Here is a 15,089-nt window from a genome sequence, read left to right on the forward strand (position 1 = left end):
AAATAGGGCCATATGAATCCCCTTCCTACTGCATCATAAATTTTACAAGCAAGCTGATATAATTCAACATGAATTTTTTTACTCCTAAGAGAAATCTAAATTTACGACTGCTGACCTTTAGGGCGGGACGCTGATCCAGTACGATGGCAAACTGCGCCTGCTAGAGATCGCCCAGGTCCCCAAAGCCCACGTGGACGAGTTCAAGTCGGTGTCCAAGTTCAAGATCTTCAACACCAACAACCTGTGGATCTCGCTGGCCGCCATCAAGAGGCTGCAGGAGCAGAAGGCCATGGACCTGGAGATCATCGTCAATCCCAAGGTCAGCACTCAGGACCTGCAGACGAGTCACCAAGACCACGTCAGCCGCTGCGAAAATAACAAAATATTCTACTTTTAAATAATATAGTAATTATTTCAGCTGAAAAATATATGTGGATTCATCCATCACAATTATTAATTAGATTTAAACTTTATCGCAATTAACACATCTGCAGTGAAGACCAGACACGGTCTAGTCCTAGTCTGGAACTAGACTAGTCTGGACTAAATCTATTCCCACTAGTCTGGACTAGTTCTTGTCCCACTCTTGACAGTTCTGGGACAGATCTGGTTCCACTAGTCTGGACAGATCTGGAAAAATATCTAGTCCCAGGCTTAGACTAGGTATAGTCCTAGTCGTAGTCTCAGTTTTAGTCCCAATCAGGGTCAGATGTAGTCCCAATTTGGACTAGTCCTACTACCAGCTTGGAATTAGAACTAGTCCATTAGATCTAGTCCCTATTTGGACTAGACCTAGTCCGGGACTATAAGTAGTGCGCTAGATCTAGTTCCAGTCTGGACTAGATCTAGTCCCACTAGTCTAGACAGGTCTAGTTTCAGTAGTCAAGACAGTTATGGAATAGATCTGGTTCCACTAATCAGGACAGAACTGGAAAAAAAATCTAGTTCCGCTAGTCTGGTCAAATCTCGTCCCAGGCTTGAACTAGATGTATTGTCCTAGTCGCAGACCCAGATTTAGTCCAGATCAGGGACTAAATGTAGTTTCAGTTTGGACTAGACCTAGTACCAGTCTAGAATTAGAACTAGTCCATTTGATGTAGTCCCTATATGGACTAGACCTAGTCCAGCTCTAGAATCTAGTCAAATCTAGTCTGTAGTAGGTTTAGTCCCAGTCTGGACTAAACCTAGTCCCACTAGTGTTGCCAGATCCAGTTTCAGTAGTATGGACTGGTCGGACACTGATCTAGTCCCTAGTCAGAACTATACCTAGACTGGAACTAGATCTAGTCCCAGACTGGCCAGTTATAGTCCTAGTTTGGACCAGTCCCAGTCTGGAACTGGAACTAGTCCCACTAGTCTGTGCAGGCCTGGGATAGATCTAGTTATACTAGTCTGGACAGATTGGGACATATCTAGTCCCACTAACCTGGACAGACCTGGGAATTATATATTTCCACTACTCTGGTCAGATCTAGTCGCAGGCTTGGACTAGATCTAGTCACAGACCCAGAATTAGTCCCACTTGGGGTCAGATTTAGACCCAATTTGGATTAGACCTAGACCCAGTCAGGGATTAGAACTAGTCCACTATATCTAGTCCCATCTGGACTAGACCTAGTCGCACAAGTCTGGATAGTCTGGATTCAGTAGTCTGGATAGACCTGGGACAGATCTGGTTCCATTAGTCTGGTTAGTTCTAGTCTGGGTCAGATATTTAAGCCTAGACTGGGACTACATCTAGTCCACTACATGTAGTCCCACTAGTCTAGACTAGATCTAGTCCAAGTCGGGTTACATCTCGTCCAAGTCAAGTTTTTGTTTAGCTCCTGGTCTGTTATGACTTGCAAAGTGTATGAGTCTTCATCCTTGAGGGGGCGTGGCCTCTGAAAGCGCCACAGTTACCCCGTGAGGACAGGGACTCTTTGCTGAGAAGCACATGGTCATGTCTCGTCTTCGCAGACGCTGGACGGCGGGCAAAATGTCATCCAGTTGGAGACGGCGGTGGGCGCCGCCATCAAGTGCTTCGACAACGCCATGGGCATCAACGTGCCGCGCAGCCGCTTCCTGCCCGTCAAGACCACGTCCGACCTGCTGCTGGTCATGTCCAACCTGTACAGCCTGGACGCCGGCTCGCTCACCATGAGCCCCAAGAGGGAGTTTGCCACCACGCCGCACGTCAAGCTGGGCAGCTCCTTCACTAAGGTGAACACGCCAGTCACCATCCAACAACTGCAGGGTGACGTCTTCCCTCCCGCCCCCAGGTCCAGGAGTACCTGACCCGCTTTGAGAGCATCCCCGACATGCTGGAGCTGGACCACCTGACCGTGTCCGGCGACGTTACCTTCGGGAAGAACGTTTCGCTGAAGGTAAATGTGCATTTTGCTGCTTTTGTCATTTCAGGTCTCGGCGATACGGCTAAAAACTATCACGATATTAGTGTTTCATATCGGTCGATATCAATAATTACATCAAATCTGTAAAGTCACTTAAATGGTAAATGGGTGATACTTGTGTAGCGCTTTTCTACCTTCAAGGAACTCAAAGCGCTTTGACACTTATTTCCACATTCACCCATTCACACACCACAACCCATCAGGAGCAAGGGTGAAGTGTCTTGCTCAAGGACACAACGGATGTGACGAGGTTGGTAGAAGGTGGGGATCGAACCAGGAACCCTCAGATTGCTGGCACTCTCCCAACCGCGCCACGCCATCCCCACTTAACAATAACCTCTTAAAATGAAGGTGCACAAATAACGAATAATTATAACATTTGAACTGAAAGCTATATCCTGATATCAGTGTTTCATATCGATCAGTATCGATAAATACGTCAAATCTGTAAAATCACTTAACAATAACCTCTTAAAATGAAGGTGCAAAAATAAGGAATAATTGAAACATTTTACCTGAAAACTGTATCGCGATATCAGTGTTTTATATCGGTCGATATCGATAATTACATCAAAATTGTAAAATCACATTTAACACTTAAACATAACCTCTTAAAATGAAGGTCCAAAATTAAGGAATAATTAAAACAGTCCAAACATTTTAACTGAAAACTGTATCGCGGTATCAGTGTTTAATAGTCGATATCGATAATTCCATCAAAATTGTAAAGTCACTTAAATGGTAAATGGGTTATATTTGTATAGCGCTTTTCTACCTTCAAGGAACTCAAAGCGCTTTGACACTAGTTCCACATTCACCCATTCACACACACATTCACACACTGATGGCGGGAGCTGCCATGCAAGGCCCTAATCACAACCCATCAGGAGCAAGGGTGAAGTGTCTTGCTCAAGGACACAATGGATGTGACGAGGTTGGTAGAAGGTGGGGAATCGAACCAGGAACCCTCAGGTTGCTGGCCAGCCACTCTCCCAACTTCGCCACGCCGTCCCCACTTAACAATAACCTCTTAAAATGAAGGTGCAAAAATAACCAATAAGTATAACATTTTAAAACCTTTGAACTGAAAGCTGTATCAGTGTATCGTATCGATCAGTATCGATAATTACATCAAATCTGTAAAATCACTTAACATTAACCTCTTAAAATGAAGGTGCAAAAATAAGGAATAATTAAAACATTTTAACCGAAAACTGTATCGCGATATCAGTGTTTTATATCGGTCGATATCGATAATTACATCAAAATTGTAAAATCACATTTAACACTTAAACATAACCTCTCAAAATGAAGGTCCAAAATAAAGGAATAATTCAAAAATTTTAAAACAGTCTAAACATTTTAACTGAAAACTGTATCGCGATATCAGTGTTTAACGGTCGATATCGATAATTACATCAAAATTGTAAAATCACATTGAACACTTAACAATAACATCTTAAACTGAAGGTGCAAAAACAAGGAATACTGAAAACATTTTAAAATATTTTTAAACATTTTAACTAAAAATGTTATCGCCTTTTTATCGATTGATATCGATAATTACAACACAGTTCTAAAATCACATTTAGCAATTAACAAAAACATTTTAAATTAAATGTGCAAAAACAAAGAGTATTCAAAACATTTTAAACTTTTTGAAGCATTTCAAACATTTTAAAAATATTTAAGCTGAAAACTGTCACGATTTTAAGTGTTCATTAAAAAAATCTAAACCCACATTGAACACTTGAACACAACTTCTGAAAATGAAGGAGGCAAAAATTAGGAAGACTTAAAATATCTTTAAAAAACTTTAAACATTTCAAAAGATTTTAAACATGTTAACTGAAAACTGTATCACGATATCAGTGTTTTATATTGGTCAATATCGATAATTACAATAATTCTAAAATCACATTAAAGTTAAAGGTTAAAGTTAAAGTTAAAGTACTAATGATTGTCACACACACACTAGGTGTGGCGAAATTATGCTCTGCATTTGACCCATCACCCTTGATCACCCCTGGGAGGTGAGGGGAGCAGTAGGCAGCAGCGGTGGCCGCGCCCGGGAATCATTTTTGGTGATTTAACCCCCAATTCCAACCCTTGATGCTGAGTGCCAAGCAGGGCGGTAATGGGTCCCATTTTTATAGTCTTTGGTATGACTCGGTGTGAAAATAAGGCGTATTTAAAACATTTCAAATATTTTTAAAATCATTTTAGCTAAAAACTGCATCACCATATAAGTGTTACTATGGATTGATAACAATAATTACAACAAAGTTGTAAAATCACATCTTTTAAAACGAAGGTGCAGAAACAAGGACTATGCAAGAAATCCTTCATAAAGTGTAAGAAAACAGTGCAAAGTGTAAACATAGAGAAACCTGTGAAGAACTATTTTCTGCACGTTTAGTGCCAGGAAGTTACAGCTGTGCTCTAAAGGGTGAGCACAGCTAAGTTGTTGAGGTATTACCGGACTTGGTGGGGGACGAGACAACAAGATAGCGCAACCAAACTTGATAGTTGATACTGTTACCTGATTGGATGTTAGCCTGTCACTCCCAGTGATCAGTGATCACTTCCTGCATTGCTAGTTTACCAGCGAGCGAGTGCCTTTGTTCGTGCAACCAACCTTGCTTCCATACTTACGCTTTCTTCCCGCGAAGGAAAAAAAAAATCTAACATTTTTATCAAACACATTTTTTTTTGCTATCGATTACATGTCTATCGCCATATGAACTCAGGGTTCCCCACAGCGCTTTGTTGTTAAGGCGGCCGCCTTAACAACAAAGAGCCACCGCCTAAACTAAAGTCTTAAAAAAAAAAAAATGTAATTTAAAAATTATTTTTTTGTCCTGTAAATTAAGCATGATGAGTTGAGCATATGTCAGCATGTGGCCCCACTTTTAACTCTTTTTCAAACGCTTATTGCAAACGCTTATTTACAGTAAGTCATTCATTTGACTTACCGTATTTTTCGGACTATAAGTCGCAGTTTTTTTCATAGTTTGGCCGGGGGTGCGACTTATACTCAGGAGCGACTTATGTGTGAAATTATTAACACATTACCGTAAAATATCAAATAATATTATTTAGCTCATTCACGTAAGAGACTAGACGTATAAGATTTCATGGGATTTAGCGATTAGGAGTGACAGATTGTTTGGTAAACGTATAGCATGTTCTATATGTTATAGTTATTTGAATGACTCTTACCATAATATGTTACATTAACATACCAGGCACGTTCTCAGTTGGTTATTTATGCCTCATATAACGTACACTTATTCAGCCTGTTGTTCACTATTCTTTATTTATTTTGAATTGCCTTTCAAATGTCTATTCTTGGTGTTGGGTTTTATCAAATCAATTTCCCCAAAAAATGCAACTTATACTCCAGTGCGACTTATATATGTTTTTTTCCTTCTTTATTATGCATTTTCGGCCGGAGCAACTTATAGTCCGAAAAGGTCATTATTTTGTCTTCGTAAGTCAATATTTACTAAGTCAAAATAATGACGTACTTAGTATCTCAGGTAAGGAGGACTGTTTTGTGTTTTGTTTTTACTTTACGGAAAAAATATCGAGATATATATCGTATATTGCCATTCAGCATACGGAGTGGAAAACACAACCAAAAATTGTAGGCTTCTTCACGCGACGAAGCCGGCCTACTTCACCACAGTCTGTAGTCTATTGCCCCCTGGCGACAGGCCAAATTACACTGTTCCTTACACCCACCCAGCCCCTTCCCCGTCCGTCAGCCTGTCCCGGGTGAAGCCCCCTTCCCCCTGGAGAGACACCACCTTAACTAAGAAAGTTTCTGGGGAAAACACTGGAACTGATATCGTTTCAGCCGTGATCAAACTTGGCAGCTTTTTATTTCAAAATGTTCCATAGCCAGTAGGAGCGTTGAATTATTCAAGCGGCCTTCCATGCGCGCAATCACCGGTACGCCTCTACCTCCCCACAGGGCACAGTCATCATCATCGCCAACCACGGCGACCGCATAGACATCCCCGCCGGCTCCATGCTGGAGAACAAGATCGTGTCCGGCAACCTGCGCATCCTGGACCACTGAGGCCTTTTAAACCCCGCCTATCCTCGTCATCCCGATCATGTGACCTGCTTTTCTCTTGTTGGTTTGTTTCACCTCTAGTGGCAGATGGTTAAGGAGGACGCCTAAGAAGCAGGAACACACTGCCCCCTTCTGGCTGCAAACAATACTCCTTAATAACACGCCTACATTCTCAAATGGGGTGGTTTATGTCACACACCAACTTCACTATTGCCCCAAGCATCATTTAGCAATCACGCTAACGTGTTAGGACTTTTTATGCATGAATTACTTTCCACACGTCAATCACACTACTAATATTATGATGATGGAAGTGATAATTGTGTGTCCCGATGAAATGTAATAATAATGCGACCCACGAAGGCTCGGATAAATTGTACCATTGTGATTCTATTCTTTAAAAACAAAACTATTGCCGAAACGTGAAGTTTGTGTGCAGAAGTAAACTTCCCCCAAAGTAACTTGTCTAAAAAGCATTTCACAAGTGAAACAGCATTGATGTACTTGTTGTGTCTTCATATCATGAAGTGTGCATTATTATTAGTAGTGTTTCTTTGCTCTTCTTTTATGAAACCACATGCCTACTTTGTCATTGTGTCTTAGGGAGATGCCAAACACAGTAAAACAAATTAAATAATATATATATACAGTATATATATATATATATATATACACACACACACACACACATAAGGTGTCCAACATGTGAATGACAAGACTGAGAGCAATAAGTGTGATTAAAGTGCAATATGATACAAAAAATTATGCGTATATTAATTCATTTATTTTCTTTAATTAATACAAACCTTTTTTCTTTCTTTTTTTTACTTTCAACGCTAAAATCTCGAGATCAGTGATTCTCAAACGGTGGTAGGTCTACCACTAGTGGTACGTGTGCGCCAGCTAGCGGTACACCTTATTAAGTGATTATAGTCTTTTATTTTCTTATATTCAAATATTACCCTGTAGTCAAACACATTGTTACTGTTCAATCTGTGTTTAATGTTACAGTGGTCAAATATATTAAATATATTTGTTAAATAACACCTTTGCCGTGTTTTTAACGGATACTTAGGCCTACTACGCTACTGTATTTTGGTGGTACTTGGTGAAAAAAGTTTGAGAACCACTTCTCTAGATCAACTTCCGATCTATCTGGTGATATGTTTATTTTTTTAGAATTTATTTTTTTATGTTTTATGCCCTTTTTGTCAAAGAAACCCCATTATTATGACAAAAACACATCCATCCATCCATCCATTTTCTACCGCTTATTCTCTTTGGGGTCACGGGGGCGCTGGAGCCTTTCGCAGCTACAATCAGGCGGAAGGCGGGGTACACCCTGGACAAGTCGCCACCTCATCGCAGGTCACAAACACAAACAATGGAATATTTGTGTAAACACAATATTTTTGTAACCACATCCACAAGAATCTTAGTCCCGTGACAAATGATTTGCCCCTTCTCAAATCCAATTTTGAGATGAATTCCTATACAACTTCATCCTGCTAACCTTAAAAATGAACATTCTGTTGTGTGTGTCGTCTTCAAAGGCAATACAACCAGTGACGTGCGGTGAACTATACACCAGGTGAGGCAAAGATACTTTGAGTTTTTTTATTTTCTTTTTTTTACTTAAATTCATATGTGCAGCTCTAATCATTAGGTTGCACATTAGAATAACAAGAAAAAGAAGGGATTTATTTGCTTTCATAAAAACATTATCATAATATTATGATATGATAAATGGGTCCAAAAAGTATTTGATAAAGTTGTTATTAAATACTTTTTGGTCCCATTTGGTTTTGACAAAATAAATCAAGTATTGTGAGTGTATCTTACCTTTCTGTACTTGTATCTGAAGCAGCAATAGCTATCCTCCATGAAAACCTACTTTGTATGATCACATTCATTTTGTCTTAAAGTCCAGTTTAGAGAAGTATTTCATCTTGGATACAGTATATAATCCTCCATATTGGCAGACACATTCATTTGATTTAATGTTATTGCAAGCAATTAAACAATAATTTTGCATCTGACAAAACACACCCACAAACGCTGGTTTACTCTAATAAAAATGCCATGTTTGTTATAAATACAGTTTTGAAAAAAAGGGGAAAAATCACTAGCGCCCTCTACCACCATGAGGCGGGAGAATTGCGTGCCTCACCCAGTGCGTCTTCGCAGCCGTTTTATGATTGCTCAGCACAAGAAATACGTTACACACATAAAGTTGTTGACAAAATACACTGTACTTTATATACATACCTCAGCTAACTAAACTATGGAAATGTATAATATAATTCACATTGCAATACGGTCTCACTGCACAGCAGGCCAGCAGTTAGCCAAGTCATTGCGCAATCCATGGTGAGGCTCAACTGGCTGCTGACTCACCGCAAGTCTCTTCTCAGTATTTGAACGGCAAATGTGAAAATTCAGCGATTTTGAATAAAAATAATCTAAAACTGGTGAAGTTAAATGGAAAATAACTTTATAGTATAATCACTGGATACATATAACAATTTAACTATTATTTTTTTCTTTTTACATTTTTTTTCTTTCCATGATGGCACGTGAGGCACTGCCTCACCTGCCTCCCCTGACTACACGTCACTGAATACAACGCCTTACAAAAGGTCCCAGGTCTCTCTAAAGGTTAAATGTATCCATAATTTAACTTAATCTTAACTATAATCTAATAATTATATTTTATAAACTGTGTATTTTTTTAGTACAAGTTAATATTTATACATTTGTTGAAAACATACTTGCCAACCTTGAGACCTCCGATTTCGGGAGGTGGGGGTGTGGGGGGCGTGGCGCGGGGCGTGGTTAAGAGGGGAGGAGTATATTGACAGCTAGAATTCACCAAGTTAAGTATTTCATACATATATATATATATATATATATATATATATATATATATATATATATATATATATATATATATATATATATATATATATATATATATATATATAAATAAATAAATCTACATCCTGAAAATATGCAAACAAAACTGTGTTTAGATAATTGATACTTCAAACTTGCATAAATAAATATTAAGGAATATAACATAACTTGGCTTCTGAGAGCTTCAAAATGTAATGAATAAAATGCTAAAGTTGTTGATAAACAAGCAATTATTTTAATAATTAAATATGGTCATTTTAAATGAATTATTATGATAATTTAAAATGAATTATTTCAAATATGTTTATTTTCATGTATAATTCTATGGCTGGATGTAATAAGGAGTCAGGAAAAAATACAATTAATTTTGATGTTTTTAGCAAAATATAGTAAAAATGTATTTAGTTTTTTTTTTTCTTTTTAATTAATAAATATATTTATTTTTAGGTAAGATAAACATAATAATACAATTTATCTCTGGTCTGGATGATTTAGTTCTTGTCACCCTGTTGTCCTCCCGTCGTGAAAAAAGGCTGTCCTCACTCAGGTCCGCATGGAGCTGGAGGGGGCGTGGCCTCCAGCTCCGGCTGAAAATCTGGACACTTTCGGGAGAATATTTGTCCCGGGAGGTTTTCGGGTGAGGCGCTGAATTTCGGGAGTCTCCCGGAAAATTCGGGAGGGTTGGCAAGTATGAGTTAAAAAGCACGTTTTAGTTCAACCTTATGGAAAAGCCCGGCCCCCCTTAGTTACTGTTGCTAGGTAGAGCACGCTTTCGATAGCAACGTGGCTCTTTCACTGCTTTATTACCTAAAGAAATGGTATCGAAAATATTTGTAATTAGACAGGAATGTCAGCAGAATGTATTTAATCTCTTCTTCGACGTTGTTTCGTCTCTACTTGCAATTAATGTCATTAAAAAGCTATGTTAGAACAACGTTAGCTAGCTAGTGTTAGCTAGCAGCTTAGTGTTAGCTAGTTTTACTTGTTTGCCAACACAAAATAGTAGCTCTATACATTTAACAACAAGAGCATTAAGTAAATTAAAAAAATACTTACATTGGAGACGACTTTTCAAGATATGTTGTTGGTTCAGGAAGAAGAAAATATTGAAAAAAAATCCCAAAAGGAATTGAATGGAGCGCCGTCAGGAAAACATCTGGGCGGTGTGGCCGACTCCGCAGTAAGGAAAGCAGCTATTGGCTGTCATAAAACAGTCGTTTTGTGACGTCATCACCTATTTTGCATAATTTGTTGCAATGGACAAGTATGAATGTAAGAATGTAAGATGTAAGAGTGCAATAACGTCGTGGGAGGGATAAAGTGACTTAAAAATGAGTTTTCTTCTGTTGATTCTCAGTTTGTGTTCTTTAAATTCAATTAATTGTTATTCTGGATTGTTAAATACCGAAGTAACAAATGAAAGACTCGCTAGGGAGGGAGGGGTGGGGCTACTGTGTGCTACTCAGTGATTGGTCGGTGTTTTAGAGGGTGCGGCTTAGTGAATAGTCAATTTGATTATTATAATCATGAACATGTCAACAAAAGTTGTAACAAAAGTCCCGCAAACACCACAGAATCACTTTTTTTTTTTTTTTTTTTTTTTTTTACACTTTATTGTTGAAAGTCGTTACAAAAAACATTCTTTGTTTTCGCTTTACGAGCACAAACAGGTGCGTGGACAGGATAGCTGGCGTCATCATACGAGAAGCCCTATCTTCCATATTTGGGCATAGGATATGCGAGAGGGAGGGGTAGGGGGACAGTGATGGAAATGAGTATGAAAACCAATGAGGTATAATAATAATATAATAATAACCTCTAGTTTAGTTGTGTGTGACATGTCATCAACTTTTGTCTCCCTGAGGCGAGCATAAAGCGGAATTGACGCCATGCAAAGTCAAATGTTTGTAGCTTTTGAGTTAACTGTCAATCAAACCTGAGTGGAACGTCTTGTCAAGCGTTAATGACGTCATCAGTTGAGTGTGGGCGGGGTTTTTTTTTTTCTTCAAATTTGAATTATGAACAATGGAGATGGACGAATTATTTTAATTGGTGAAGTGTAGTTGACGATTATTTGAGGTTATCAGTATATATTATATAATGGAAAAGAATTGTACTGTACCTGGAGTAGGGAACTGACTTCGGCGCATGCGCACAACGGAGTAAATTAGGCAGTGACAGGACATATTGACTCTCCGAAGGACGCAATGGAATAAAGTATTTTTTAAAGTCGTAACTCTAAAAGTTGTGTGTGTAAAACAGTTTAAAATTGGAGAATTATGTTTTGGGTTTTTTTTAAACTGAAGTGGATTTAATCGGCTCCTAACTCTAATGCAGGGGTGTCCAAACTATTCCCACTGAGGGGACAAATGAAAGCATTCGGGGGCCATTTGCATATTTTTCATTTCCAAAACCAATACAATAAATATTGCAACCATTATTTTTTTTTTTTTTAAACTTTCAACACTTACATGTCTATATATCAACTTATATCAATATTGGTTGACATAAAGTTTTATTTGTTTTAATGTTTGTGCCCTTTTTTGTCAAAACCCTATTCTACAGAAAAAAACATAACATATGAAATATTTCCCACCAACAAGTTCTAAGTGGAATATTTGATGTGAAGTAATTAAAGCCTTGAATAAAATAAAATAAAAAATATTCACAACATTGAGCTCATTATAATTTTTAAAGCAATTGCTGTTCAAAAAAATGCGGATCAAAAGGCTCCCACTTAAAAGTTAAAATAAGTCATACCAATGTATATTAATTTTACTTTCAACGCTTAAATCTGTGGTACAAGTACCACTAGTGGTACATGGGCTCTATCTAGTGGTAAGCCAAATAATCATTTGATTAAAGTACAGTGCCTTTTTGTATTTATTATATTATATATTGTATAAAAAAATATATAATTCCTAATTCAAACCCAGTGTTACCGTTCAAACTTTGTGTAATGTTACAGTGGCCAAAAATATGAAATATACTCGTTAAATAAAACCTCTGCCTTGTTTTTAATGAATACTTAAGCCTGCTATGCTACTGTGTTTGAATGTTGGCCATGATGTGGTACTTGGCGGAAAAAAAAGTTCTGGATCAACCTCAGATCTATCCGTTGATTATACGCTATTTAAAAAAAAAATGCCTACATTAAAGTCAACATTGCAACATTTTCTTGTTACATTTCACCTGTTTTGAATGTTTAGTTTAAAAAAAAAGAAAGTTTAAAAAAAAAAAGTGTTACAGGCAGAAAGTGGCTCCCGGGCCACACTTTGGACACCCCTGTTCTAACGTGTCTGCAAATTCCTAAGAATACGCAGCTTACGGTTCGCCTCAAAAGCATCCGTTGTTGACTTTTTTCAAAAACAATTTCTGCATGGAATAGAACGTGGCAAATTCTCAACCGTCATTCGAACGGTTCTTTAGCGTTTTAACAATACCGGAAGTGAGTAGAGGCTTGTATTAGTATTAGGCTTGTAAATATTTGGGCACCTAACGATACGATATGATTCCTCGGGTGATGATTTGAGTCAAAATCGATTCTCCATTCAAACTGATTCTCGAAATGTATTTGTGGGGGGGGCGTGGCCTGCGGACCTGCAGCGAAGCGGGGTGTGCCAGGACCGGCTTCGAGTTGAGCGACAGGTGCGTAGATGGCCCACCTGGGCCTGCTTATCTAATCATCTGTCACTCTGTTAAAAGGCAGCAGCCGGGAAGGAGAGAGTTGGTGGTGGTGGAGCACGAGCGAGACAAACTATACACTGGAGAGAAACCATTCATGTGCTTAGTTTGTAGTGAAAGCACACGAAAGACAATTTATTGAAGAATAAAACATTCTTGTCAACACGGAAGAGCCTGGCATGTCGGGGATGGTGGTCCAAAGAACCCGGAACCGAGTCTTCCACAGTATTATTTACTATAATAACTCTAATGAAACTTTTTTTCCGGTTACAGGTTAGAAAAGCTCCTTCTGGTTGCTTGCACATGGCCTAAAAATTATTTTTTTTAAATGGAATCTTATAAAAAAACATTCAAAAAAATAGTTTTTGTCTATTCTTGGAAATGATGAATCAATTTAAAATCCGGATGAATAACAATCGCGATTTGGATGTGAATTGATTTTTTTGTGTACCCCTATGATTTACTGTAACTGACAAAAGACACGACTTTACAAATGCTTTTGCGAGGTGAATTAGAATATGACGTCGTTAGTGCTAATGCTAATAAGAAATGCTTATTGTTGGTGTGATGCTACATGGCTGTGAGCTTTAAAGGTTAAAGGGAGGAGACGTCGTTCAGACGGCCATTAATGCTTCAGGTACGGACTGGAATTACTGCCAAAACTCCACAAACACACAAAAATGTTTTTACTCGCGACCAACGATTAGCAAATAAAAAATGTTCTGCAATTTAAAAAAAAGATTCACAAGTATAAAAACTATTTACAAGTTAAAACTTTTGGCAGTAATATTGCACCTTGCGCGATCCACAGAGTGCTCGTATTTTTCACTTTAAACTTACAGGTTGAGCTTGTTTTGCCCTCTTCTGTCCCTCATTTTAGTCCTCACCCTGTTTCTTATTCTTTGTTATTTTTAGCGGATGGCACCATGCGCAAGTAATAGTAGCTCTGACGGTCTTCAATTGACTCAACAGCACCTCCTGTCGTTGTAGACTGCAAATTACGGGATTGTTTTATTGAAAAAAATAGTTTTCAATATTTTCAAATCGTTTTCTTTACTTGCAGGATTGTATTTTGTACTTGCAAATAGTTTTCTTTCACTTACATATTTTTTTTTAACTTGTGAATCGTTTACTTGCAGAAAATTGTTTTATACTTGTGAGGTGTTTTTTTTTACCTGAATATATATATTTTTTTGCTTTTTTTTTTTTTAGTTGCACATTTTTTTACTTGCAGAAAGATTTTTTTCCTACTTGCAAATTGTTGTTTTTTTTACACGCAAAAAATTGTTTATATACTCGTGAAGTGTTTTTTTACTTACATTTTTTTTTTAACTTAAAATTATTTTTTTACTTGCACAATTTTCTTTTAGTTGCAAATTTGCAGAATTGTTTTTTTTACTTGCAAATCATTTTCTTTACTTGAAAAAAACTGTTTTTATACCCGTGAAGTGTTTTTTTACTTGAATAATTTTTTACCTGCAAATTAATTTTTTACTTGCAGAATTATTTATTTTGCAGATAATTTTACTTGCAGAATTTTTTGTTTTTACTTGCAAATCATTTTTTTTATACGCAAAAAAATTTTTGCGTTTTTTTTTTAAATACAATTTCTTTTTTACTTGCAAATTCTTTTTTGAATTGCAGAAAATGTATTTGCTAATAATGTTTTTACTTGCAGAACTGTTTTTTTCTTACTGGCGAATGTTTGTTTTTTTACTTGCAAAACATGTTTTTATACTCGAAGTGTTTTTTTTTTTTTATTAATTATTTTTTTTACTTGCAAATGTTTTTTTTTACTTGCAGAATTTTTTTTTTACTTGCAGAATTATTATTTTCTTACTGGCGAATCGTTTTTTTAACTTGCAGAATTTTTTTTTTTGCACTTTTTTTTTTAATTTGGAGAATTTTTTTGTTTTTTTGCGAATCATTTTTTTTACACGCAAAAAATTGTTTTATACTCGTGTTTTTTTTTTTAACTGAATATTGTTTTTTACTTGCAAATCATTTTTTTA

General features: G+C 37.2%; 1 protein-coding gene across 2 annotated transcripts in view; it reads left to right on the top strand.

Annotated features, from left to right (window-relative positions):
- Positions 1–7,453, top strand: part of ugp2b (UDP-glucose pyrophosphorylase 2b) — an 83,251-nt gene extending 75,798 nt beyond the window's left edge. For both annotated transcript variants that reach the window (XM_061966370.1, XM_061966364.2), the window contains exons 7-10: positions 122–319; positions 1,960–2,202; positions 2,262–2,366; positions 6,373–7,453. In XM_061966370.1, coding sequence (XP_061822354.1) covers positions 122–319; positions 1,960–2,202; positions 2,262–2,366; positions 6,373–6,480 — 654 coding nt within the window. In that variant the 3' untranslated portion in view covers positions 6,481–7,453. The remainder of the gene's footprint in view (positions 1–121; positions 320–1,959; positions 2,203–2,261; positions 2,367–6,372) is intronic.
- The last annotated feature ends 7,636 nt before the right edge of the window (positions 7,454–15,089 follow it).

This window comes from Nerophis lumbriciformis, linkage group LG02 (assembly GCF_033978685.3).
Source record: "Nerophis lumbriciformis linkage group LG02, RoL_Nlum_v2.1, whole genome shotgun sequence".
Lineage (NCBI taxonomy): Eukaryota > Metazoa > Chordata > Actinopteri > Syngnathiformes > Syngnathidae > Nerophis > Nerophis lumbriciformis.